General features: G+C 40.9%; 1 protein-coding gene across 3 annotated transcripts in view; it reads left to right on the top strand.

Moving 5' to 3' along the window:
• BRWD3 (bromodomain and WD repeat domain containing 3) overlaps positions 1 to 27,730 on the top strand; it is a 92,660-nt gene that overhangs the window by 47,600 nt on the left and 17,330 nt on the right. For 2 of the 3 annotated variants that reach the window (XM_034780888.1, XM_034780887.1), the window contains exons 17-33: positions 5,230 to 5,455; positions 6,412 to 6,582; positions 9,671 to 9,848; positions 10,943 to 11,036; positions 12,897 to 13,046; positions 15,075 to 15,151; positions 16,484 to 16,661; positions 17,792 to 17,908; positions 18,356 to 18,463; positions 19,965 to 20,089; positions 20,327 to 20,409; positions 21,681 to 21,792; positions 24,745 to 24,806; positions 24,908 to 25,063; positions 25,677 to 25,797; positions 26,778 to 26,903; positions 26,992 to 27,073. In XM_034780888.1, coding sequence (XP_034636779.1) covers positions 5,230 to 5,455; positions 6,412 to 6,582; positions 9,671 to 9,848; positions 10,943 to 11,036; positions 12,897 to 13,046; positions 15,075 to 15,151; positions 16,484 to 16,661; positions 17,792 to 17,908; positions 18,356 to 18,463; positions 19,965 to 20,089; positions 20,327 to 20,409; positions 21,681 to 21,792; positions 24,745 to 24,806; positions 24,908 to 25,063; positions 25,677 to 25,797; positions 26,778 to 26,903; positions 26,992 to 27,073 — 2,166 coding nt within the window. The remainder of the gene's footprint in view (positions 1 to 5,229; positions 5,456 to 6,411; positions 6,583 to 9,670; positions 9,849 to 10,942; positions 11,037 to 12,896; positions 13,047 to 15,074; positions 15,152 to 16,483; positions 16,662 to 17,791; positions 17,909 to 18,355; positions 18,464 to 19,964; positions 20,090 to 20,326; positions 20,410 to 21,680; positions 21,793 to 24,744; positions 24,807 to 24,907; positions 25,064 to 25,676; positions 25,798 to 26,777; positions 26,904 to 26,991; positions 27,074 to 27,730) is intronic. The other variant, XM_034780889.1, reaches the window with a different exon arrangement.

Below are 27,730 nucleotides of genomic sequence, written 5' to 3'. Positions count from 1 at the left end.
GCCGGTTCCTGATGCACCAGAATCATTCTCACTTGAGTCAGACGAGGAAGAGGATGAAACTTCTGGTCCTGAACCATCAATGTCACAGGACCCACATTTTCTCCCATCCTCCCTGTCTGAACCACACCTCCTAACACAAGGTGAACTGAATGACCTTATCAGGGATTTGGAACTACCCAAGAGTAAGGCAGAGCTGTTGGGCTCCAGACTACAGCAGTGGAATCTCCTGGCAGGTGATGTTAGGGTTTCCATGTTCCGTGACGGTCAAAAGGATCTTGTCCCATTCTTCTTCATAGAAGGTGATCTTGTAGCCTGCAACAACATCGATGGTGTGATGGCAGCCCTCAACATCGTTCACGATCCAGATGAGTGGAGACTGTTCCTTGATTCATCGAAGACCAATCTTAAAGCTGTTTTACTGCATAATGGCAATGTTTTGCCATCAATTTCAGTTGGTCATGCAGTCCATATGAAGGAAACCTATGACAACATGAAACAACTTTTGAGGTGCATAAACTATGACCAACATCAGTGGCAGCTTTGTGGCGATTTGAAGGTTGTTGCTCTCTTGCTTGGTCTGCAGACTGGATATACAAAGTACTGCTGTTTTCTCTGCGAATGGGATAGTCGTGCAAGAGATTCCCACTACATCAAGAAAGATTGGCCACCCCGACAGTCATTGGAGCCTGGAAGGAAAAGTGTTCAGCATCCACCACTTGTTGAATCAAGGAAGATTTTGTTACCACCCTTACACATCAAGCTGGGTCTGATGAAGAACTTTGTCAAGGCCATTGACAAAACACAAGCAGCTGTCAAGTACCTCCGTGGAAAATTTCCAAGGTTAAGTGAAGCTAAGATAAAGGAAGGTGTCTTTGTTGGTCCTCAGATTCGTGAACTTTTTTGAGATGATGCATTTGACCATGCACTTTGTGGCAAGGAAAAGACGGCATGGAAAGCCTTCCAGTTAGTGGCAATAAATTTTCTCGGAAACAACAAGGCAGACAACTACAGGTTGTTGGTGGAAAACCTCCTCAAGGCATACAAAAGCTTTGGTTGCAACATGTCACTAAAGATTCATTTTTTGCACTCTCATCTAGATTTTTTTTCCATCGAACTGCGGAGCAGTGAGCGACGAGCACGGTGAGCGATTTCACCAGGACATTGCAACAATGGAGAAACGCTATCAGGGCAAATGGAGCCCATCAATGCTTGCAGACTATTGCTGGACAGTGACAAGAGATGCTCCATTTAATGAATACAAGAGACAAGCCAAGAAGCGCCAAGTAGACACTGAATAGGACTAAACTATGTACATAATAGTTTTTTGCCTTTTGTTTCATAATAAATGTTATTTATATAACCCTTTTGCTGATTTTTAAAGTGTTACATAAACAGGACAGGTGAAATATTATCATGTAAAGCAACCATAAACACATGAAAAGACCTAGGTTTACAATTTATGATTAAAACTACTATCTACACAATATACATACACATAAAATGTAAAAAACTTAAATATCTTAGAAACAGTAGCCAATCAGTTTTTTTAATTGTCATATTTGAATTCAGCATATCAAAATACATAATATCTCTGAAGCAGACGACTTCTCAAAAATTGTAGACCAGTGTTATCAGCCAATCTGAGACCTGGCAAACTTGTACCAACATCGGGTGTTAAGGGAATTACAGTTAGCTGTCTTTCTGGTCACAGGCTTACAGGTGTGTTGCAAAATATATAGTCTTGGCCAGCTAAGCTGGACTTCAAAGGCAAAAGGAAATGGAAGGAAAAGGATGTGCTCTCCTACTGTGTGTGTGTGTGTGTGTGTGTGTGTGTGTGTGTGTGCGCGCGCATCTGTTCTAACATCCCAGGTGATGTTTGGGAAGAAGCTCGTGGAAGTGGTGATGTCACCTGGGTCCCTGTCCAGTCAAGATGTCTCTTAGGATTAGGATGAAGAAGGTGTGTGATCCCAGGAGATGTTGGAGGTGGCAGCCATAATATTAAATCCTGCTGCAATGTTTGTTGGTAGACAGCTGATGCTTCTAATATTTCCCAGAAATCTTTTCTTTTTAAGACTCCTATAGGGGAGAGAAGGGCAGACTAGCCCACCCTCTCATTACTTGGTTCACTGATTAGGCCTAATTTGTGACACATCAATTTTGGTTCACTGATTTCTGATCCCACATTTCACTGTTTACCAGGCATGATCTTTATACAGTCCTTAAGTTATATCAGTAGGCCTTTTTGTTTGGACATAATTCAGTCTTTTTTGTTGTTCTTACACATTTTTCACCCCATCAAAATGCATTGTTTCCCTCCTCCCCCCCCCCCCCAGATTTAGTCAGGGGTATTTATAGTGTAAGTCATGGAGAGGTCACCAGCTGTGAATTTTTGTTTGACTGTGACCTATCCATGACTTATACTAAAAATATCCATGACTAAATCATAGCCTGAGCTATCAGCACATTGGGGAACCAGTCAAAGCGGGCAGAGTTAAGGTTGCATTGTGAATTGAGCATGTACCTTAACTTCGTATGTCCTGATTTTCAGAAGTTTCAGTGTAGCCACTCTCCCCATTCTGGAAGAGCATGAAGCACCACTGAATAACTTTAACTTCGAGGGAAATGAAATTCTTGGACATTTAATGTTCTTGGTTTTCTAAAAATAATTTTTCTGCATCCCCATGCACCACAGCCCAGCTCTCCCCTTCCATTGCCTCTGGCTTCTTGTCAATGATTACTCTGATCACAGAATGCATTGGCTTCATGTTAGTTCCTTTGCTCCCCCATCGTAACCTTGTCTCTGGCCTCTCTGCTTGTCCAGCGCATCCATGTTCTCCCTCCTCAGTCCATCCCTGTGATGAGGCAGATTTTGGCATGGGACCCATAGATAGAGGAGCTGGGGAAAGGATGCATGCAAGTTCAGGGACTAGCATGAAGTCATTGGGGACTTTTTTGAAGCAAGGGGACAAATATGGGGGCATGTATGTGGAGGATTTTGTTGGGACAGAGGTGAAGCCCACTGCTCAGACAGCTGACATCCCTTCCTTTGCACCCACTCCTTCCCAGCACCCCCATATTTTCCATCACTGCTCAGATGCCTCTCTGCTGCTCTTACACTGCTCCGACTCCTCTAATATTCTCTTCATCATACCCATTTCCCCCCCCCCTCCACCTCCCGTGCCTGCTCCTCCAAGGCCTCTCCACATGTCCACCTGCTCCTTCCTCTGCTTTGCCACTCAGTCCATGGCCCTGGTAAACTAGGAAGGGCTGTGGGGAGGGATGGGGGCATGGCTGCGAGGAGTGACATCCAAGCTGGAGGCAGGAAGGGACAGGAGGAGCCCCTTTCACTGGTGGAGGCAGCATCCAGAAGGTGGAGAGTTCTGGATTCCTTCCCCTTATTGGTGAGCCTCGGCGCCCCCTCCTTTAACCTAGTTGAGCAGTCCCAGGGAGCTGGGGAGGGAGGGCACAGATGGCTCCAGTTTCCTTGCTCCAAAGTATGTCACTAAAGAAGATGAATTCCAGCTTCCCCTCCTTATTGTTTCTGCTCCGTCAGTGCTTCTGAGCTCTCGGAAAGGAAAGGTCCTATTGAGGATGATCCTTTATTCATTGAGGGATCATAGAAAAACTACTCTCTTGGAACCCTAGTTATTTGTCAAAGTTCTAACCATTGAACTAGATTTTCAAAAACAGTGTTTGGATGTTCCCTTACGCTAATAAGGGTCATTATCGAGGTGTGCTGGCTCCTCAGTAGCCGTGTAAGAACACAGCACTAAGGGATGAAGGTTGGCAAAGGGGCATTCCCCACACCACCTCCCATTCCCCACACCTCATGCACTGCTCTAACACAGCCCTGCATCCCCCCACTCGGCTCTGACCCCCCTCTCTTCCTTAGCTCTGCACCAAAATAGTTATAAGAATCAGAAAATGTTATAAGCAACTTTTCTTTTACCCTACTTAGTCCCATTGCTCAGAAGGTTGAGGCATGAGTGCATTTTCCTAACTGCTTACTAGAGTCTTTCATCTTTCCTCTGTTTAAATTAACACTAATTTCCTTGACAACGCTTCTACAGTAGAATCAGTGTCTCCTTGTGGATTTTTGAGCTCTGTAAAGTAGACACGTTGGTCTCAGTGCCCAACTTTCAAAAAGAGCCTTTGCAGAATGCAGGCAAAGAGCAAGGAACATGTACAGGGCACACTTGGAAGCTGTAGGGTTTCCCCTTGCGGTACATAGGTGTAGCTCAGGTTCAGTGACCATAGGATGTCACCTCCCAGCATTTATAATAACTGTCTGGCTGCATTTTGTTTTCTTTGGCATGTCAGTTTCACTCATGCTTACCTGGAGTTTTAAACTTTTACCCTCAATAGCTTTTGAAATGTGCTTCTCCAAAGGGGAAGTGGGTCCAAGCACTAGATAAATTCCTAAGGGTGATACCAGTTTGGAGCGGATCAGAGCTATAGTTTGAGACCCATGTGTGGGCCAAAAGAGTTAGAACTGCCAGGTGATTTTTGTAAACACCATTTTGGGGGGGCTGTATCTCAGGACCCCTTTACACACATGAGCCTAAATTTGGACCCCACACTCGTGAGGTTCAGTCAGCATGTGGATTTTAGTGCATTTAAAATAGTCGCCTTTCAAACAGTGACTCTGAACCTTAAATAGAGCAGAAGTGCTGCTCTGCTATAATAAAAATGAAATGAGGCCTTTTCAGATACATTCTGGGATATGAGTAGTGGTGGGACCAGTAGTGGTTTTGGCTTTGGATTTTTTTTTGTAGCCTATAATAGAATTACGTTTAGTTTACAGGAAATGTGAAACTTGGTCTTCTGAGCTCCTGTTGGCACCTGGCTACCTCATTCTCACTCTCTTCCCCATCTACTTACATGATTAATTTTTGTTATTTCTCCATCTGCTCTTCATTATGGTGCGTGGAGGACTGCACACTTACTTCCAGACTCCAGCAATGTCATTCTTTAAGCTGTCCAAGGAGAATCATTAGAAAGGGGTACAAGGCACTCTTCCTGCCTCGCTTGGCATATCCTGCTGCTGAAGTTTGCTCCATGGCATCAGAATTTTCAAGCCTTGGGTATAGAACGCATTTGTGTTCTTCATCATGTAATTGGCCCTGCAGATCCCCAGTGTCGGAGTTGTGTTCTGTGGATGCAGAAACTGTTCCAAAGCAGACTGCTGTTAGTGGACACTCGCCTCTTACTAAATTGTCCTTCATGTAGATTCCAGATCAGATGTTCTTCCATACGGATTATCGACCACTGATCCGTGATGCTAATAACTATGTGCTGGATGAACAGACCCAACAGGCTCCACATCTCATGCCTCCCCCATTCCTGGTGGATGTGGATGGAAATCCACATCCCACAAGATACCAACGTCTTGTACCAGGACGTGAAAATTGTAAGGATGAACAACTTATTCCTCAACTGGGATATGTGGCTAATGGTATGTTATCTAAAATTCTTGTTTAACAAACTTATTGAAAAGTATATGAATGCTAATTAACTAGGGCAACACTAGAGGGAATGATCTATTATCACTCTTTTTCAGCTAGACAGTGATCTTCAGCCCAATGTTAATATGTGGGGGATGAATTACAGCATGAATGAAGCAATGCAAGTGTACGGATTGGCCTGTCTTAAAATCAGAGACAGGATTTGAGTTATTGTAGAGAATCTGTAGCACTCAAACATTAGTGAACCTTATTCTGTATAGTCAATGAATCCATTAATTTCAGTGGGGCTGTATGCAAGGCTGGCAGAATAGGGCCCTGTACTTTATAGCTACTGTATTAACAAAATAAAGTAATCTTTGGAAAGGAAGAGGGTTTTGGGTTTTGGAATCAAATTTGTTCTTTGTAATATAACCTTTGCTACAAAAGGATCTCTAAAAAAAAAAAAAATCTGACTGTCAATACCAAACGGGTGGGGAGAATCTTTTAAATTTTGGACTCTGTGTAGATAAGTAGTTCCCTATATGGCAAGAGAAATTTGTGTAGCAAATAAAAAGGTATAAGAACCAGATCGCAAGAAGACTTTTCTTGGTTCTTTTTTGAGTATATGTTCATACAAACTGATGGTCTTTGGCTCTTGCTTCAATCCATATGAATGATAAAATAGTTTTTAAAATCTGTAGCATGAGTGGAATGAGAAACCACTAGAGCTGAACTTAATGGGAAAGTATTCAGAGGAGCTAGGTATCTCATGGAAATCTTTGTAGTTTACCACCTTATTGAAATAGTTTGTAAGCAATGTATTTTACAATAGAAGAGTCAACTTGGCTCTATACAAATAAAATGCAAAATTATATAATGTATGTGAATTGAAGGCAGGAAGGCACTTGGTGTGGAGTTTGTGTGTGTTTGGGTTGTTAGTAAAACTGGTGTTTTTGTTCTCACTAAGGTGACGGTGAAGTGATTGAACAGGTGATTGGGCAGCAAACTAATGACCAGGATGAGAGTATTCTGGATGGAATGATTAGGGAGCTGCAGAGAGAACAAGATCTGAGGCGAATGAATGACGGAGAAGCTATCCCAAACCCTCCATACAGTAGATCACACTCTATTAATGGTGGTAAGTATTCCCCCCCACCCCTTGTCTTGATTACTCATTTAGTCAGACTGCTAGGAAAGCACTCTGAACAACTGTGACCAGGTGCCTGGATTGGTTGCACTGAGAATGCCAATGCTTTTGCAAATTTGACCCAATAGTTTCAGCTGGGGAAATGTTTTTCAGGGTCAGTTTCAGAAAAGCATGTGTGTTTGCCTGTGTACATCCAGATTCAGATCTTCTCTGTCTGATTCAGAGCATTGATTTCAATCCACATCTCCTATCTCACAGGTGAGTGTGTTAATCACCAGGCTATGGAGGCATTCTCTCTCTTGGCTGAGTGAATATTTATGCAAAGTGGAATAGCTTCAGCCAGAGAGATTCAGAACAGAATAGCCTATAGCCTGGTGGTTAGGATTGTTACAAAGGAGAGAGATGTGAATTCAGATCCCTGCTTCAAACTGGGGATTCAAATGTGAGTCTCCCAATCCTAGACAAGTGCATTAACCGCTGACTAAAGGTTATCAAGGGACACCACGCACACTCCCTCACAGCCTGTTCCCCCTCCACTCCCTGAAAATGGGTTTTTCTGTTTTTTTGACAAATGCCTAACATTTACAGAATATTTTCTCTGGTTTTTCAGTTTGGTGATTTGAACCAAAATATCATTTATTCGCCCAGTTTTACCATGATTATGTCTTGTGTGTGTTTTCTTTCCCTGTCTTTCCCCATTCATTTAAGCCAGAGGGTCTCAACCTTCATTGCACCACGATCCCCCTTCTGACTACAAAAATTACTACATGACCTCAGGCGGGCAGTCCGAAGCCCAAGCCCCGCTGCCTTGGGCTGAAGCCCTCGGCTTTGGCCCTACACGGTGAGGGTCGGGCTTTGGCGCTGGGCCCCAGCAAGTCTAACACCAGCCCAGGCAACCCCATTAAAATGGTGTTGTGACCCACAGTTTGAGAACCACTGATTTAAGCATTAATAACCCATCTGGAGGTCTTTGGAGCTCAGGTGATGACTTAGTAGAAGAACTGAGAGTGTGAGGTACAACTGAGGGCACTTGATGATCTAGCTGGGCAGTGCCTGACTGCTTAAGATAATTAGACCATAATTCTCTTACAAACTTTTTTTTAAAATAAACTTTTATTATATTATCATTTATTTGCTGCAGGGATGATGCTTTCTAACTTTTCGTATCTTAATGTCACCACAACAGTGTATAATTAATAAGTAGACAAAGTTATTAGAGTACAGTGCTGCGAAAGGCTAATGCTCTCTTGATGCTGCCTATATGCATCAGTGTTCATAAAATAAACATATCTTCTTTGTCCCAGTGTTTCATTTCAAAGCTTGAATTTGTTCTCCTGTCCCACTGTTCTGTTTCCCTGACTTCTCTTCTGATATAGACCATGATTAAAAACTAAAATCAAACCCAATCAGATCTGACCAGCTGATTACAAAGCAGCTAACTGTCTGTTGTAACAGATGCTGTGGACTTGTGCTGTGAGTCAGTTAGTCACAAATCAGTTTATTCATAGTATCCAAAGCTCTTAAAAAGTTTACTGTACATTTGCTAGTAATCTGGTTTTAGGTTTTAAATGACTGAGTGACTTGCTTATGTTTAAACTATCTATCTGCTCCTGATACAGATCCATGGGAGCAGTATGCTTAGAACTGCCTTTCCTTAAACCAAAGTGATAGGAAAGAATTACCAACAGAATGCCTCATTTTATTTTGATCTAAATCAGTGGTTCCAAACACCCAGCTCACAAGCCAGGTCCAGCCTGCTTGAGGTTCTTATCTGGCCCTTGTGACCGATTTTAAAATTTTGCATAGTGCAAGCTTTCATTTAAAAAAAAAAAAAAAAAAAGTCTAGTCCATATGATTAAGACAACCTTCCAAACATGAACGGAGTGTAAACAGATGCCCCATTGTCTTCCAGAGTTTGCAGGCTACTTTAAACAGTAGCTGTGGGACACGTGAACTGCCCGTATTCACCTCAGTGAGGTGTTTACATTTAAGCCTAATTGACACTTTAAGAACCAGATTTTCATACAATTTTACATAATTATGAGTGTACTTTGCATGTGCACCATATTTGTGCATATAGAAATTAGATAATTTCACTTCTAAATAGCCAAGTAAACCAAAGATAGGAATAGCTGTGGTACTAGTACAGCCCAGCATCTTCTTATCCCCACTTGACTGACTAAAGGAAAGATTCCGACTTTGTCTGGCTCTGGGTAAGTGACAGCATGTAGCTGTGCTGCCTTGAGAGCAGCTCAGGGACAGAGTTGTTTTGAAGAATATAAGAACGCCCATACTGGGTCAGACCAAAGGACCATCTAGCCTTGTATCCTGTCTTCCAACAGTGGCCAATGCCAAGTGCTTCAGAGGGGATGAACAGAACACGTAATCATCAAGTGCTCCATCCCCAGTCGCCCAGTCCCAGCTTCTGGCAAATAGAGGCTAGGGACACCATCCCTGCCCATCCTGGCTAATAGCCATTGATGGACCTATTGTCCATGAATTTATCTAGTTCTTTTTTGAACCCTCAAAAAAGGCACAACAGGGTAGGTTATAGAAACAGTACAAGCGGATGTGTTGGAGCCTACAGCGATCTCATCTGCTTTTGTAGCATGACATTTTCAAAAGCTCCTAAGTCAAAGTCCTAATGAAAATCAATGGGACTTTGGCCCCTAGGTACTTATAAAAACTTTACTTACACATCTTATGTTGGCCTAGTTGTTACTTGGCTGAGAAATCTCCTCGAAAACTCCAGGTACCGTAGGAAGTCACAGCACTGACTGATCACTTTTTTTATGAGTGTGCAAAGTGGTTGGTAACATTCCAGAGACACATAGAAATAGGTATTCCCCTAGATATTCATTGAAAGGATCAAAACCCCTCACCTCATGTTAGTTACTGATTTTCAGTTGATCAGTAACTGTGATAAAATTGCCCTCCTCTGGACCAGCGCAACTATGCTCTGCCATTTGCAGAGGACTGAGAAGAAACTCTCTGTCTGGCTCTAAATTTTTATGCATAGATTTTTATTAAAATAGTTGTGGAAATGAAAGGGAAAAAGATCTTCATTTTTGTGTTTTAGCTCTTAGAAGTCCAGGTTTGGACTCCCCACCAAACGTTGGTCTCAGACGTAGCGGTCAGATTGAGGGGGTCCGGCAAATGCATCTCAATGCTCCTCGCAGTCAGATGGCCACAGAGAGAGATCTCATGGCCTGGAGCAGAAGAGTAGTGGTGAATGAGCTGCATCCAGGGGTTAGCAGGTAAGATGAAGCCATTGAATTTCTGTTGGAACTATCTCCATTCCTTTGCAGTACAAGAATACTAAAACATATTGAGTTAATTTGTCCATACTTCTTTATGAATCCAATATGTGCTGTCCATATGGAATCAATTGTACAAACATTATGAACTGTATATACTACTAAAGATCATGTTATAACTGTAGGGAGTCTATTGTTTCCTGGGTGTGCATGTACAACAGGGGTCGGCAACCTTTCAGAAGTAGTGTGCCGAATCTTCATTTATTCACTCTAATTTAAGATTTCGCGTACCAGTAATACATTTTAAAGTTTTTAGAAGGTCTCTTTACATAGAACAATAGTTTAGTTATATATTATAGACTTATAGAAAGTAAAATTTTTAAAATGTTTAAGAAGTTTCATTTAAAATGAAATTAAAATGCAGAGCCCCCCCGGACTGGTGGCCAGGACCCAGGCATTGTGAGTGCCACTAAAAATCAGCTTGCGTGCCGCCTTCGGCACGCGTGCCATAGGTTGCCTACTCCTGATGTATAATGTTCCAAAGAATGCTTGGGGGAGGAAGAATAAATCATATAGTGTTTCAATGATGCCTCTTTCAAAAATGAGAGAAATTATTTACATTTTTTTTTTAATAAATTGATTTTGCAGTACCATATTTTCTTCAGACTTAGTTAAAAATTAGGATTATATTCTGCTTGGGAATTTGGAGACTGGTAATTTCTTACCTATATGGTTATTTAACTCCTTCTTTGCTGGTTCAGATATTCCATTCTTACCTTTTTGGGGCCAGTTTTATTTCGACTGTTCTTTCTTGAAAGTTTTTTTTTTTTTTCCTAGTGCAGCTTTTAAAAATTTTAATAGGTCGTCATGCTCAGTGAAAGATTTCTTGAGCTATCATCAAAGATCCAGCCAGCTCCCCTTTTATAGGGAAATGACATCAAAAGAGTTTTTTTGTTTGTTTGTTTTTAACAAAACAAAATCTCTGGGTGCTAGGAGGACTTATGCCCACTTAGCTGGTAGCAAGGAAGCAAATACTGTTGTCAGTCTGTTTAATGACTTAGTGAATAAGCTGAATGTCTGCCGTATGTTTTAAGGGTTCAGGAAGAATGCCGAGCTGTCAAAGGTGATATGGAAGTTAATCTTTACACTGTTGAAAAGAAGAGAAAACCATCCCACACCTTGCAAAGGGTGAGTAATTTTCACTAGAAGAAAAGGGAAAATAAGAATGGGGACCATTTTAAGCATTATGCAAAAAAAGTCCAACAGCAATTTTTCTAGATGTTTTAATATCCTTGCTACTTAATCTTTCTAATTTTATTATTTATGTCGCTCCATTTTTAATTTAGTCTGTGCTGCAGAACAATTTGCTGTTAGCTGTGTAAACCATTGTCATGGGAGGGTAAACAGTGAAGTACATGGTTTAAGTGAGTAAAGGCTCATCTTAAATTAAAAAAAAATGTTGGTACCAAGATCTAGATCCTACAACTTGCAACATATGGGCAAATGCTGCATCCACATGGAGCCTCCTGTTCTTTAGTGGGGCTCTGTGTGGATGGAAAGAAGTCTTCCCGCATGATGATTTTTTGCAGGATGAGGGCCTAACGTATTTTCAGGCTCTCAGGAATGCAATAAATATTTTGTTATGCATAGACTTTGAGGACCAAATATGTTAGATTTTAAATAGAAAAATAGTTTAAATGACTGATGGCTTGACAAATTAAGTGTTGTATATGGGTAACTACTTTACTCACTTTTTAAAAAAAGGATTCATATAACGTCTCTATTCTGCAACTGCTGTCATGAACCCCTGGGTCTATGTGAAGTCCCAGTGTTTGGGCACAGAGGCCCCTAAATTACAACAGCTCTGTTCTAGGAGTTCATATTACACAGTCAGCTTAAGATACTACATCCAAGATCTGTTTTGTACACCCACCAGATGATAGTGATATCATTCAAAGACGAAGTCACACACTCTGCTGTAAGGGCTTTTTAAAAAGTGCCATTAATTAAAATACAAAACACCATTTTTAATACGTCTGTATTGGATGAAATCCTGTCCCCACTGAAGTCATTGAAAAAACTCCCATTGATTTCAGTGGGCCTGGATTTCACCCATTATATGCAAGAATTGCAGCTGACAGGATCCTTTTTTCAGGAACCTTCAGTCCTCATCTTCCTCCTCTCTATTAATATTATTTGGATTACCATAGTGCCTAGAAGTTCACTGTGCTAGTTTCTGTACAAATATAGAATAAGAAGATTGTTCCTGCCTGAAAGGGCTTTCAGTGATGGAGACCTTTTACTTCGTTAAAAAACACACATTGTTCATGTTTGTTACAAGTAAAAGAGATGAGGTTCTTTTTCCAAGTGCCAGTTCTGCAAACTCAACCTGAGATCTGAAAGTCAAGCTGGCTTCGTTGCTGCTGATGCGTAATCAGTAAAATCATATGTTCAATCCTATGTTTTTCTTTGGAATCAGACATGTAATAGAGGGTAGACTTTCTCTTCTTGAACAGCAGTGGGAAGGTTATTTGAACCTTTTGTGCTTTTATGCCAGCAAGCTACATCCACACTAGTACTAAAATGGTGTTGACTGAAACAGTATTTAGAGTCTTGTTGAAAGCAAGTCTAATCTCACAGTTTGATTTGTGGCATTTTTATACATGCATTTTACAAGTATGCTAGAGGAACCACACAGTTCTTAGAATAGTAATTTCCTTTTTTGTAGTCAAGACCACAGGGAACAGCTGTTCAGCAAGAAAGTGGTATTTTTGCATAATCAATTTTTCAGGGTCGAATCACTTCTTAAAACAATGGGCAATATTTTTTCCAGCAATACCTAGCCAAGCCAGAATAATTTAGGGATGGCATTTCAGCCCGAACTCCAGATTTTCTGGTTTTCCGTTGAGAGTTAGACAGCATCCATTCCTTTTAACATGGCATGTTTTTGTAGTGTGTGTGTGTGTGTGTGTGTGTGTGTATATATATATATATATATATAACTGCTAAAATATCTAATCTTTGTCTTTTTCCCCGCAATAACAAAAGAGTGATTATCAACCTGGGAGTGGACGATCTTTGAGAAGAAACCAACGCAAACGCCAGCATGCCTACCAAACACGCTCCACCATTGAACACAATCAGCAGGGAGCAAGTCAAAATGCACGTACAAAGGAAGAATCTGAAAGCTCCTCTGAGGTATGACACCTCAAGTGATTGTTTCAATAGGTTCCTTGTTCATAGATTGTGTAGTTTGACTACAAATGTTCTCAAAATGGTGTTATCATTAAGACTCAGGATTTTCTCTTCCTTTATGAAGAAGGATTTGATTCATATTGTTTTTAGGATTCATGCCATTATTTTATTAAATCAGTCTGGGAAGGAGATGAGCCATTTATTTCAGTGCCTAAATTGGCAGAAATATAGAAGTATTCAAATCTAGTTAAAAATGGATTATTTTATGGACATCATCTGCTAGGAAATCTTGAAGTGTTGTCAGGTTAATTTAGGACATTTGCTATTCTGGTGTTTCATGCAAATAAGGGACTTCATATTGCACATGTATTGTAGATGCCACTAAGTAGGTTGGTTTCGTGGTTTCTGGGCAGCAACTTTTAAAGATACTGTGTTGGTGTTAGTGGTTGATATTGGCGAGAGTAAGGATTGAACGTTTCACAGGTTAAATGGAATTTAATCTGTGAAGGAAAGCAAGGAAAGGGGAGCATGTAAAATAAGAAGACATATTATATATATTCTATGTATTCACTGCCTTCTCCTGCTCTGTAACTTAAAACTAAAATACATGTGAATTAAATGCTCACCATAGTTATCAGAATTCTGACCAAAAGAAAAAGCTTAGTATTAGATTGATTAATGGCCATACTTGTATATTAATGGATATATGTTTCAGATATTAGAAATTACTACCTTTTAAGTTTTTAAGAAAGAAACCATTTTAAGTATAATTTTTTTTATTGTTTTAACATCTGATGATATGAAGTTCTTCCTCATGCATCTGCTTTTGCAACTTTCCACTGTAGGAGCTCTTTGCCTTGCAGACCACAAACCTTCAGTAGCAGCAAGAACCATTAAAGGACTATGTGCATCACCCCTCAAAAAATCAGGCTATTCTTCTTCCACCTGTTTTGCAGAGGCAACTTTGTGAGAGAGAAACGATGGTCACATACTAGTAACTGGAATTCTCTGAATATATTTTGGGTCTGTAGATCTGCGATGACCACATCCAGCCTTTCCCTTTCCTGTGGATTTTGGGTCCGGTTTTCTGAGGTTGAAAGGACCTAAAGGACAGTTTTTATAGGGGTGTGGAATTATATATATTGGTTCTAGAATGCCGCCAGGGTGGGTGCTATCCCACGCCTTTAGTAGTTCATGCTACTATCAAAGGTGCAGTGGTTTGTGAGGGGAGTCATGTCGTGTAACTCCTCCTACATCACTCTGGAGAGACCTTTTTTTGAGAACTTGAGTTACTGGTAAATAACTTTCCTTTGACAAATGACATCCAAGTGTTTGCATCATGACATTTTCAGGCGAATACAGTAGAACCTCAGAGATATTAACACCTTGGGAGTGGAGATTATTCATAACTCTGAAACGTTTGTAACTCTGAACAAAATGTTATGGTTGTTCTCTCAAAAGTTTACAGCTGAACATTGACTTAATACAGCTCTGAAACTTTACTATGCAGAAGAATGCTGCTTTTAACCATTTTAATTTAAATTAAACAAGCACAGAAACAGTTTCCTTACTCTCAAATCTTTTTTTATACTTTCCCTCTTTTAGTAGTTTGTGTTTAACATAGTACTGTATACCTCTACCCCGATATAACGCGACCCGATATAACACGAATTCGGATATAATACGGTAAAGCAGTGCTCGTGAGGGGGGGAGGGCGGGGCAGGGCTGTGCACTCCGGCAGATCAAAGCAAGTTCACCTATAACGCGGTTTCACCTATAATGCAGTAAGATTTTTTTGGCTCCCAAGGACAGTGTTATATCGGGGTAGAGGTGTACTGTATTTGTGGTGTTTTTATTTTCTTTGTCTCTGCTGCTGCCGGATTGCATATTTCCTGTTCCAAATGAGGTGTGTGGTCGACTGGTCAGTTCATAACTCTGGTGTACTACTGCATATATAATGTGAAAGAGAAAATATTTTAGTGAAAATGTGGCAGCAGGAATAACAACATGACTCTTTTGTTTTTAATGCAGGAAGATGAAACAGTTGGCACAAGTGATGCCTCTGTGGACGATGCTGTAGCTGTGTGGCAAAGTGAAAGCAGTTCCAGGTAGCTTTTCCTGTTCTCTTAAATATTTCTTCTTTGCCTTGTGATTATGTAGTCTTAGAAAGCCATACCGCGACGGCTGGTATTTCTGGAGCCATGGCTACAATATGGAAAAGAGTATCTAGGACTTATTTCACTATAAAATAAGTAAATCTGTTACTCCTGTGAGAGATTAAGGTGAGGAGGAGAATCACACCTTGTTTAGTAGATTTTTGTGCTTTGCACTGCTCACCATTGATGTTCACATGCTCCATCACCTTGGACAGAATGTTTGTGTCTCTTTAACTAGGAAGTATCATAGTGAAACTGACCAAGGTTTTTACAAAAGCACTTACCTTTTGTTAAGGCAGTGTGAAAGACCTGTACTTAGGTGGGAGGAGGGATAGCTCAGGGGTTTGAGCATTGGCCTGCTAAACCCAGGGTTGTGAGTTTAATCCTTGAGGGGCCACTTAGGGATCAGGGGCAAAAATCAGTACTTGGTCCTGCTAGTGAAGGCAGGGGGCTGGATTCGATGACCTTTCAAGGTCCCTTCCATATATATACCTAACTTTCAAATGTTTTTTAGTCCGAAGACTTTCTTTTTTTTTTCTTATCCGCTATACAGTTTTTTGTATTCTCTGTGCAAGATTAGGAGCTAGTATGAAGTAGATCTGCAAAATGAAGCGTTTTCATATTTGTGAGTCAGCTACCGAAAACACAAATGTTAGTTGATTATTTGACTAGTGAAGTAATAGTATTGACATGGGATGACTGCATTATGCTAAAGTGGCCAAATCTGTTCTGCTCTCTAATGAATTTTATCAAAATACCTTCGTGCATAATTTTTAGAATTTTTTAAAAAATACAGTGCTTCTGTGTTTGGAGGGACGAGAGCTAATATTAAATCAGAAAGTGTATGTCAGTTACTGTGATGTTATGGAAGTCAGCAGTATACATTTAAAGACTCCACTACTATAGCCTAAAACTTTGGCAAATTCCAGTAATAAATCCATTAAGAATTGATGTGAAACCACGAGGGCAATAAAATATGTCCCTACAGCCTTTTGTGAATGAGTGGAATCATTACTATGATGCAAATATTAAATATAATGCTGGACTGTATATGAATTTGCAACTGAAATAGTATGCTGAAATGTCTAAATTATGCACGATTTAGGCTTTCTATAGACTTCATGTGAATATAGTTCTAATCCTGCCAGCTGTCCTCTCAGCCACAGGAACCCTCCCGCATGGAGCAGCTTGTAGGATGAGGCTTAGGACTGTATTGTGTGAAAGTCAGAGTTATGGTTTTCTTGATACCTTGTTACTTAGCTTTGTACTTTGTAATCTTTACAGTGATTCTTCAAGCGAATATTCTGACTGGACAGCAGATGCTGGAATTAATCTCCAGCCTCCAAAGAGACAAACCAGACAGGCAACTCGGAAGATCTGTAGCAGCTCTGAAGATGAAAACATGAAGGAAGCTAAAGGGTTGGAAGAGAAACGAAGGAAACCCAAACAGACTAGAAAAAAGGTTAGCTTAATAATAATGCAGTAGTCACAGTTCACCTTAAAGTAGAACAGAATAGGATTCTGGATGTGTAACTTTGTTATGCTATTGTTGTGTAGTGGTAATTTTGATATTTTAGTGATTTGTAATTAGGACGCTGAAAAGAACAGATTTTTATAAGAGCTAGGTTAGTGAGAGAGACCTTTATATTTACTCGCTACAGACCAAGTTATTTTGTGTTTTCTGAATAAGTGTGGCCAGAACCAGGCCCACATGAAGGTCCTCTTTTGTCTGAGGATTTCCTTGGCTAGTGCAAAGCCAACATAGTACGCTCTATGCATTGGAGGAGGGATGTAGTGTTTTGAGGATTGGAGAGGTAGGACCAGAACTCACTTGTGCTCCAGCAGTCGCTACTGGTGCAACATCCCTTGGAGTCACCACAAAGTACGTCAGAGCAGCCATTAATATGCTTTAACTTGCACCAGGGGCCAGTTCAGCTCCTAGCCAACCTGAGGTTCTTTGCCTCAAAGGTGACTTGGAGCCACTTTTGTCTCATCTCAGCTGTGCCAAGCCATGCTCTGGAACAGCTGAGGAGTTAGTCCTTAGGTTTTCAAATTTTTCAGCTGTCTGTTTTACTTCTATGTATATATTGGGGTGGAGAGGATGGAAAAGGAAAAAAACAAGTGATTAGCACCCCCCTACATCTTTCATTTTGTATAACTTCATCTCAAAGGGCAAATGTAAAGGGTCAGATTCACACTTGAAGTGAGCCTATTGACTTTGAATTATGTCCCAAATAGACAGAACTACAAAGGGTTAGTGGAAGGGCTGCGACATTAAAGGAGTTATGTTAGTTCCATATTTTAATTTTTTTTATTATACGCTTCTCTTGAAGAATGTTTTGGTTTTTGTTGAGGCAGATGTTTAGCATGCTGTTAGGCCTGTTATATATATCTTAAGAAATGAATTCTTTCCTTAGTCTGCCATTATATTGCTGATGATGGGTGATCACTTGATCTTCTTGGAGACTTGGCATTTCAGGATTTGCTTTGCTCATAATATTTAATCAGCTTTGTTCTACATAATGACTTGTTCATATGCCTTGCCAGTAGTAATTACAGCTTGTTCCCTAAAAATAATGTAATTTGTTTAAGAAACAAAGTGGATTACTTTCGATGGAAGGTGAACCCAGTGAAGAATGGTTTGCACCCCAGTGGATCTTGGATACCATACCACGTCGTTCACCCTTTGTCCCACAAATGGGAGACGAGGTAATGTTGTGCGTGTTCTCACAGACAGCAGATGAAATTACCTTAACTAGGGCCAATAACGATGCTTCAGATGCCTAGATATAAATATCCTGCTGCTCAGAAGGAGGAATAAGAGTGTTTTCCAAGAAAATAATCCTTATGGAAATATCCTATAGAATTTAAGAGGGATGATCCTTGTGTGTGTGTGTGTGTGTGTGTGTGTGTATATGTGTGTATGTATGTGTATATATATATATATATATGTGTGTATGCATGTATATGTGTGTATATATATGTGTGTATGCATGTATATGTGTGTATATATATGTATATATACACACACACACACACACACACACACACATATATAGTATATATATAGTAAAGAAAAAAAAAAAAGAAAATAACCCTATGGATCAACTGTATGAATAAAATGAAATCTACACATTCTCTTTTCTTTTCTTTAAGATTATATATTTTAGGCAAGGCCATGAGGCTTATGTGCGGGCAGTAAGGAAGGCAAAAATTTACAATGTTAACATGCAAAAACAACCATGGAACAAAATGGAACTCAGGGTAAGTCAACTTAACAAAAAAAAAAAATACTTCCACGATCTGTGAATCATGTCATTAACTTCTGCATTAAAGTCAAATGTGAACAAATAAAAGAAAAATGCTGTTTAAAAATGTTGCTTTTTAAACCAAACTTTAAAAATTTTTTTATGACATACACCAATCAATCAGTCACTGATGGTGGGAACTCAGTAGGAGATTCAAGTTGAAGAAAGATGTTTACCTAGAATGGTATTCTTCACTAACAAAAGTTAGACAACTCTAATTTGAAATACACCTCTACCTCGATATAATGCAACCCAATATAACACAAATTCGGATATAACGCAGTAAAGCAGTGCTCGGGGGGGGGGGGGCTGCGCACTCCGGTGGATCAAAGCAAGTACGATATAATGCAGTTTCACCTATGACGCGGTAAGATTTTTTGGCTCCCGAGGACAGCGTTATATCGAGGTAGAGGTGTATTACCTTCTCTTGCGTTCGATCTCATGTAGAACTAGCAACTCTCAAGTTGTTAATATAGTCACTTCAGCATTCTTAGAATGAATGAGCATACAGATACTGCTCATTGTTTCAGAACCTGAGAGTAACAAATAGGGGTCCCAACTATATATCATCAGTGGTGGCTGTTTGGGGCCAACTATGAGTCTTCAAAGATGTCTTCAGTTTGAAGGGGATGGGAAAGAACTACTCCCCTTAAGTTACATCCACACTTGGAACTAGGGTGTGATTCCTAGCTCAAGTAGACATACTTGTGCTGGTTATCGTTGAGCTAGTGCACTAACAATAATATTGTACCTGTGGTGGTATGAGCTAGCAATCCCAAGAACATACCCATGGGATCCAGGTGGGTTTGTGCTCGGGAGTGGTTAGCGGGTGCCACCACTTGCCACTGCCTGTGCTGCCACAACTACATTTCTGGTTTTGACATGCCCATTGGATGAAAGCTAGCACGAGCATGTCTCTGTGAGGTGGGACTCACACCCCTATTCCCAAGTGCAGAGGTAGCCTTAGAGAGGCATAATGCCTCCAGGTATTGCCTCTCAAGTCCTAGCACTTCCAGAGGCTTTCATTTAGCTCATGCTGAATCTTCTTTTTAAAAAGACCATACTTTGCTTCTCCTAGTGCTGCCTCCTGATGTGCAAAGGTTTGAGGTTGTGGCCTTGGCCAGAGATGCCCACCTGGGGCCACTACTGCTTCTGGAGAACAAATGCACTATCCCCAATACACTTTCCAGTGCAGTTAACCAAATTATGACCAGCCTTGTGGAATATGTTATGGGGGAGGAGTACAGTGTACCCTCTCATCCTTCTTTGTTAGAGAGACCATTATGCTCTTGGATTTTTAGTGATGAAGCATATGACTGATAGAAGGATCTAGGCTGGAAGGAAGAAGTAATCTATAAATACATATCTTTCTTGGTACATATATACGAGTGAGTTTAAACATGAGTACGCTACTTTTAAATCATAAACATTGACCCACACTGTGTTTTGATAATTAGGAACAAGAACTCGTGAAGACTGTAGGAATTAAATATGAAGTCGGACCTCCTACACTCTGCTGCTTGAAGCTTGCATTTCTAGATCCAATCTCAGGCAAAATGACAGGAGACTCTTTTTCCATTAAGTGAGTAACTGACTAAATCATTTCTCCAAAAAAAACCAAATATTCTTACAAATGGTCTAGAATCCCTTTTTTCTGATCTCCTTGCAGTTGAAGGCTTCATGTAAGCACTTGTCATTGCTGCAATGAACATGAAATAGTATTTGAAGACTAAAAAGATTGCCTATGGGATTCCACGAGAACAATTACTGTGGAAGCAGTATCTTGTTTAGAAGTAATATTGTTTTCTGTTATTCATAGGTATCATGATATGCCAGATGTTATTGATTTCCTTGTGCTGCATCAGTTTTATAATGAAGCCAAAGAAAGGAACTGGCAGATAGGTAAGTACCGTTTTACCACATCCTTGTGTTTGGCATGCTGAATACAAACAGTATTAGACAGGATGCAATTCATTGTCTTTATTCTAAATCTAAAATGTAAATATTTGCCCAGTTTTAATGAAAGAGGCACTTGTAAGTCATTGGTTGTTCACTTTTAAATGTACTGGTTATTTTTCAAATGCAGTCTTCTCTTTGAGAGCATTCTAACACACCTTTTGATGTAAACACCTTATGTTTTATTTTCTAGCATTTAAACTTACTTAAAAAAATTATGGTTTGTCACTTCTAAAATTTGCGTATTAATAATTTCTGATCATGACTGGTATGTTTTAAAGCCAGAATGCTCAGATATGCTGGTGATAGGAGCCATATAAATACCCACACAGAATACAGTTGTGACTTTCAGAGAGACAATCTGTATTTGTGATCCACCTTCACCAAGTTAGTGGAGGCCGGTGTACTGGTAAGATCAGGTACTTGATCAGTATCAAATTATGTAAATTACACTGACTGTCTAACTTCTACTACAGGGATCGGCAGCCTTTTGCACGCGGCCCGCCAGGGTAAGCTCCCGGCAGGCTGAGATGGTTTGTTCACCTGCTGCGTACGCATGTTCGGCCGATCGCAGCTCCCGTTGGCCGTGGTTCGCCGCTCCAGGCCAATGGGGGCTGTGGGAAACGGTGTGGGCTGAGGGATATGCTGGCCGCCGCTTCCCGCAGCCCCCATTGGCCTGGGACGGCGAACCGTGGCAAGTGGGAGCTGCGATCAGCCAAACCTGCGGACGCGGCAGGTAAACAAACTGGCCTGGTCTCCCCAGGGGGCTTACCCTGGTGGGCCACATGCCAAAGGTTGCCGATCCCTGTTCTACTATATGATAATGATGGAATCTTTATGGCACCATTGGAAGCTGTGCTTTCAGCAGCAAGGTGACTAACACAGCAGCAGTAGTAGGAGAGGAAGAGAAATGTTATAATATTGGAGGAGAAAGTCAATTGGTCCATAATGACCAAAAGAATCTATGGCTAGATTGTGGTCTGAGGCTAGGGGAAATCTGCTGTCAATCTCCAGAAATGTAAAGATGCTCTCCTTTGGTCTTTTTTAGCCCCTGTATGCTGCTGTGATGAAGGGGGTAGACATACAGACTCCTGTCAATTATTTACTTTATTATATAAGTAAGGTGTTTTAGCTGTTACATAAGAAATGGATACATTATAATCTGCATTACTCCATTGCTAAATAACTTAAACAAATTTTTTTTTTTTTTATTACAGGGGATAGGTTTCGCAGTATAATAGATGATGCTTGGTGGTTTGGAACGGTGGAGAGTCAGCAGCCTTTCCAGGCAGAATATCCTGATAGTTCCTTCCAGTGCTACAGTGTTCAGTAAGGATTACTATAGTTGCAGCATATCCGATATATCTAAGCATTTATGGGTCTTTTCTCCTCTGCGTATTTATATGTAATTTACATGTGTGCATCAAGGAAAAAAATTTAGATGAATAAACAGCCCACCTTTCTTTCTGACCTACCTACTCCTAAAACTATAATTTTGCACTAAAATCACAATTTGATATGAATTAGAGCCCCAGACAACTACACTGAGTTCCTGGTTCTTGTTACATTGGAATTGCCTTACCAGATCAGACTGTAGTCTTTGTTATCCAGTATCCTATTTCTGACACTGGCACCAAATGCTTCAGAAGAAGGTGCAAGAAACCATGTAGTGGGAGTTATGAAATAACCTGCTCATAGGGAAGGTTTCATTCTTACTCTGGCCAATGGTTGTCTTTTATGCGCTGGAGCATGAGGCTTTAAATGTTTTTAAGAAATTAATCCTATCTAATGTAACCGTGACGATCTCGTTGTCTACAAAAATGTAGAATTCCCTTTCTGAATCCTACTCAGCTTTAGCCTCGCTGATCATGTGACAGTGAGTTCCACAGTTGAATTATGTTGTCTTTTTAAAAGTTTCTTTTTATTAGTTTTTAACTTTACCTTTCAATTTCATTGACTGTCCCTTAGCTTTATTATAAGGGTAAATAGGAACACCTGATTCCTCCTGTATACCATTCGTTATTTTGTATACATCTATGTCTCCTTTTTATTAGTCTCCTTTCTAACAAGTCCCAGTCTTTGTAATTGCTTCTCATATGGAAGTCTTTCCCTGTATCTAATAATTTTCATCACCTGTCTCTGGACCCCTTCTTTTTCTGTTATCTCTTTTGAGATGGGGCGACCAGAACTGAGCCAATATTCCAGGTGAGGGCATACTATTGATTTGTATTATGGCATGATAATACTGACAGTATTATTGTCTATTCCATTCATTTATGCGTAATGTTTTGTTTGCTGCACATGCAGCAGATGCATTTCAGTGTTTAAAGATGTAATATAATTAATATTGAAAATAATAATTTGAACTATTCATACACATTGTTGAATTCTGTGACAACTCCGGCTTTTAACCTGAATAGTTACAGTTAATTTGAAACCCAGCAATGTGTGTAAATAGTTCAGATTTGTCTTTCAGTGTGCATTACCTTGCATTTGTCAACACTGAATTTCATTTAACGTTGTGCTGCCCATTGGCCTGGTTCTGTTGGATCCTTCTAGTGCAGGGGCGGGCAAACGTTTTGGCCTGAGGGCCGCATCAAGTTTCAGAAATTGTATGAAGGGCCAGTTAGGGGAGGCTATGTCTCCTCAAACAGTGAGGTGTGGCCCAGCCCCACCCCCTAGCCGACCCCTCCTGCTTCTCACCCCCTGACGCGCCCTCCTCCACCCCCCAGACTCCTGCCCCATCCACCCCACCCCGCTCTCTGTCCCCTGACCACCCCCGAGACCCCTGCCCTTGACTGCCCTCTGCTGCCCCATCCAACCCCCCATCCTAACTGCCCCCCAGAACCCCTGCCCCCATTCAACCCCCCAGTTCCCTGCTCTCTGACCACCCCGACCCCTATCCACACCCTCGCCTCCTGACCACCACCCTGAACTCTATCCAGCCCCCCCGCCTCCCTGCCCCTCTTGCCGCGCTGCTTGGAACACCGATGGCTGGCGGCGCTACAGCCGTGCCGCCTGCCTGGAGCCAGCCACGCCACCGCGCAGCACAGAGCACTGGGTCAGGCCAGGCTCTGCAGCTCCGCTGCCCCAGGAGCTTGCAGCCCCACCGCCCAGAGCATTGCGCCAGTGGCGCAGTGAGCTGAGGCTGCGGGGGAGGGGGAATAGCAGGGGTGGGGCTGGGGGCTAGCCTTCTGGGCCAGGAGCTCAGGGGCCAGGCAGGAGGGTCTCGCGGGCTGGATGTGGCCTGTGGGCCATAGTTTGCCCACCTCTGTTCTAGTGTTTCTCAGTCTTCTTTAGTTTTAACTAACATCATTTTGAGTCGTCTGCAATTTGTGTCACCTCATTGTTTCCACCCCTTTTCAGATCATTGCTAAATATCTGTGTAAAATAGCCGTCCTAGTGTGGTTCTTTGGGACATCCTACTGTTAATGTTTTGTCACACTGAAAAACAAGAAATTGTCCCTATGGTGGCTTTTTTGGGGTGGAGGGGTGTTGTTTTTGTGGTGTTAGCCAGTTGCTAGTGTATGGCAGGACTCTGCCTTGTCCCATGACAAAATAGTTCCTTAATAGCCTCCTGTTTAGTCAAAGGATTTGTTTAAAAGTTAAAATAAATAAAATCAACCATTTTTCCATTATCTATTCTGTTGTTGACTTGCTCAAAGTGTGCTACCAAATTGGAGAAGCACTATTTTCTGTTACAGAAGCTGTGCAGGTTTCTTCTTTGCATATCATTGTTCATGTAGTAGTAGTAACCATAATACTATGTCGTTCTGCTACTGGGATTCTCAAAAGTGATCTGTAGCTATTCTATTACAGCCTTTTCTGGTAGATATCATCTGACAAAAACATTTGTTAAAAATACTAATCTATCAGTCACTGGTTACAAAAATAATCTGTGGTTAGTGGTTACAAAAATGTTTTGACTTTTTTCCCTAGTGGCGGTAGTTATTGATTGCTGTAAAACAATCTTCCCAAACATTGGGTTTTATTAATTGTTGTCATTGCTAAGGCAGATACATTGCTGAGATTTGACCAGTACTCTGTGTATTAGAGATGGGCTTGAAGAAAAACCCTGGGTCTAAATACCCCCAATCAGAAGGGAAGCTGAGATCCACTTGTGACTTTGGCCCACCTCTAATATACTTTTGGGAAGATCACACTGCCACTTTATTTCAAGTCTCTTTTGGAAGAAATTTTACACTCTACATGCATCAATGAAAATAGGTAAAAATTAAATATTTGCATGTAAGTAATATAGTTTTCATTTGTTTTAAATAGCTGGGACAACAATGAAAGAGAAAAGATGAGTCCATGGGACATGGAACCAGTTCCAGAAGGAAGTAAATATGCTTTTGAATTCATTATAATTTCCATGTCACTACGATTATACCGGCATGGCATTAATGGCTCACTATTTTTGAATTCTTTACATTTCTTTTAGCTGCTTATCCAGATGAGGTTGGTGCTGGAGTTCCCGTGTCCCCAGAGGAACTGACATCTCTGCTGTATAAACCCCAAGAAGGAGAATGGGGGGCCCATTCCAGAGATGAAGAATGTGAACGAGTTATTAGGGGCATTGATTATCTTCTGACCCTTGGTATGTTGGGCATAAAATAAATTACAGGAGCATCAAGAAAATCAGCGTGATGCCAAATGACTCTTTGGGGGGGGAAATTTACTTAACAAAAAACCATTGGAAATAGCCTCTTATTCCTCTAGGTACACTTTGCAGGCACGCTTTCATCTTTATAGGGTTTGATCCTGCTCCAGTTCATGTGTAATGATAGCAAGCGAGCTAGACTGAGTCCCTAATGAACAAAATATAATTAGTTTTAACGAGTCTTGGTATGAAACTATTTTATTTAAATGTTGTTAAGGAAGGAATCAGGTTTACAATTTCTGTTGTTGGACATCCCTACTTCAAGGTTTGTATGAGATGGCAGTTTTCAGCAACAGCTACTGGCATTGAAATCTCAAATGCAGTTTTTAACTAAAAATGCATTTTTAAATATAGTAGTTCATGCAAGGGGAAATTCATTTTCATCCCGTGTGCATTCAGAATGGCTCACTGAGCAACATGACTGTAGATATATTTATCATTGGGCCAATGATTGCTGGATTTTTCTTTTTATAAGGGATCTAATTCTGTTATCATACAGCCAGGGCTGTCATCTGTGGAGTCTAACTGATTCTGATCTTTTTATTTTTAGATATTTCTAACCCCTTTGCTGTTCCAGTGGACCTTAGTGCCTATCCCATGTATTGCACTGTAGTTGCTTACCCAACTGACCTCACCACAATCAGGAGGAGACTTGAAAACAGATTTTATAGGTCAGTTTGATTTGTACCTCGTTTAAATTCCTGTGTATTTTATCATGTATCCCACTAGAACACGGGTTCTCAAACTTCATTGCACTGTGATCCCCTTTGTACAATAAAAATTACTACATGACCCCAGGAGGGGGGAACTGAAGCCTGAGCCAGCCCTTGGGCTTTGGTCGTGGTTCACAGCAAGTCTAAGCCGGCCTTTGAGGTTCCAACCCACAGTTTGAGAACTGCTGCACTAGAATGATCTGCTGAGCTGAATGTACTGCAACTCAACAAATAACTTCAGTGAATATTGTCACTTACTGTATTCAGCGTCCTCAGCAGGTCTGTGGCATAAGACTAGACTCCATACCCCATCTTCAAAGAATAGGTCTTGATAATTTTTTTTTTTTTTGTGGGGGGCGGGGGAAGGGGGGGGGGGCTCATAGTGCAAAAGCAAAACCAGATTTCTGGATCTTGATCTCTTTCCTGATCTGAGACATCTGTCTTGCGTCTTCCATCCTGCAAATATTGGAGGCAGTTCAGATTTGCTTGATAACGCCTCTTCTTGCTCTTGCACCTGATTCCTTCTCTGCAGTGCAGCAAACTTAGAGGCAGTTCAATATTCCTGCCTTCATCTAGTAGCATCTCAACTTTTTGAGCTGATTTTGGGGCAGCAGCAAATAATACCTTTGTTAGGCCCATCTCCTTTCCCTCGGAGGACAAACATTTACCATTGGGACCACTCAGCCAAGTTCCTTCACTGCATTTGTTTCCACCTGAGGTAATTCCTTTCATTGTTGATTGTGGCATGTGAGTTCCCTTACCATGTAATAGGCCATGGAGCCTGCTACTGCCAATCAGGCATGGGCCAGACATCCTGGCCATCTGAACAGAGGCTTTGTGTCTTGGTGCTGGGTTTGCAGGGACTACCTCTTTTCTAACTAACTTTTATGGCACCAAAGGAAGGTAACATTTTTCTTTCCTCTCCTTCCCCAACTCAGGAGAATCTCAGCATTGATGTGGGAGGTTCGATACATCGAGCATAATGCTAGGACTTTCAATGAGCCAGACAGTCCTATAGTTAAAGCAGCCAAAATTGTAACGGATGTCTTACTTCGCTATATTGGGTGAGTACTTTGTGTTTCCTTATGCCAGCATTTCTGGGTTTCCAAACCAGTTCTGAAATGTATTTTGACTTGTCCTGTTGCTCTGCAGGGATCAGAGTTGTACTGATATATTGGATATATATAATAAAGTGAAAGCAGAAGATCTAAGCAGTACTGATGAAGAGGAGGAGGTAAGAGCAGTAAGCATGATCATCAGAAGCATAATTGGCTCTTTTTTATTCAATAGATAGACCGAGTTTAAAGATTGTTATGGGTTTTTTTTACGTGTAATCACTTTGGGGTTTGATACAAGAATGGTTGTTATGTAACTTGTGTTGCATGGTCTTGGATGATAAACTCTCCTCATTTAGTAAGATTGATTCTGTGAGTCTGGCTAGCCATCTGAATCTTCCCAGAGTGCCTGAGTTTCACTCTCATATGGAGAGGAAATGCTAAAAGTGGAGGGGAAATGCATGAGGTAATGTAATATTATATTTTTCACTCCAAAGAAACCAGGTGGATAGTCATCTCTCTGCAATCTGTCCACCTTCCAAGTGGCACCATAGTGGATTTTGTCTATTGAGACTTTACTTTTTTTTTTCATTTCTTGGTTTTGCCTTGTAAAGATGACTGACAGACAGAAACTGCTCCAAAGCTTAACATGATTGTCCTTTTTTTATCTATTTAAAAAATGCAGTTTTCAAGAATATTACAGTGTAGCAGTTTCCATTGTGATGTGGTGACTGCCAATAGCTGGAACTTCTTAGTTTTGCCTTTAGTTCTTTCAGGCTCTGGTGTATGAGCCATTGACAGTGGGATACATTTATGATGGTCATTTGCATCCACCC

Source organism: Trachemys scripta, chromosome 9 (assembly GCF_013100865.1).
Source record: "Trachemys scripta elegans isolate TJP31775 chromosome 9, CAS_Tse_1.0, whole genome shotgun sequence".
NCBI lineage: Eukaryota > Metazoa > Chordata > Testudines > Emydidae > Trachemys > Trachemys scripta.
The sequence above is the reverse complement of the archived record's forward strand: the minus strand, read 5'-3'. Positions and strand labels throughout refer to the sequence as shown.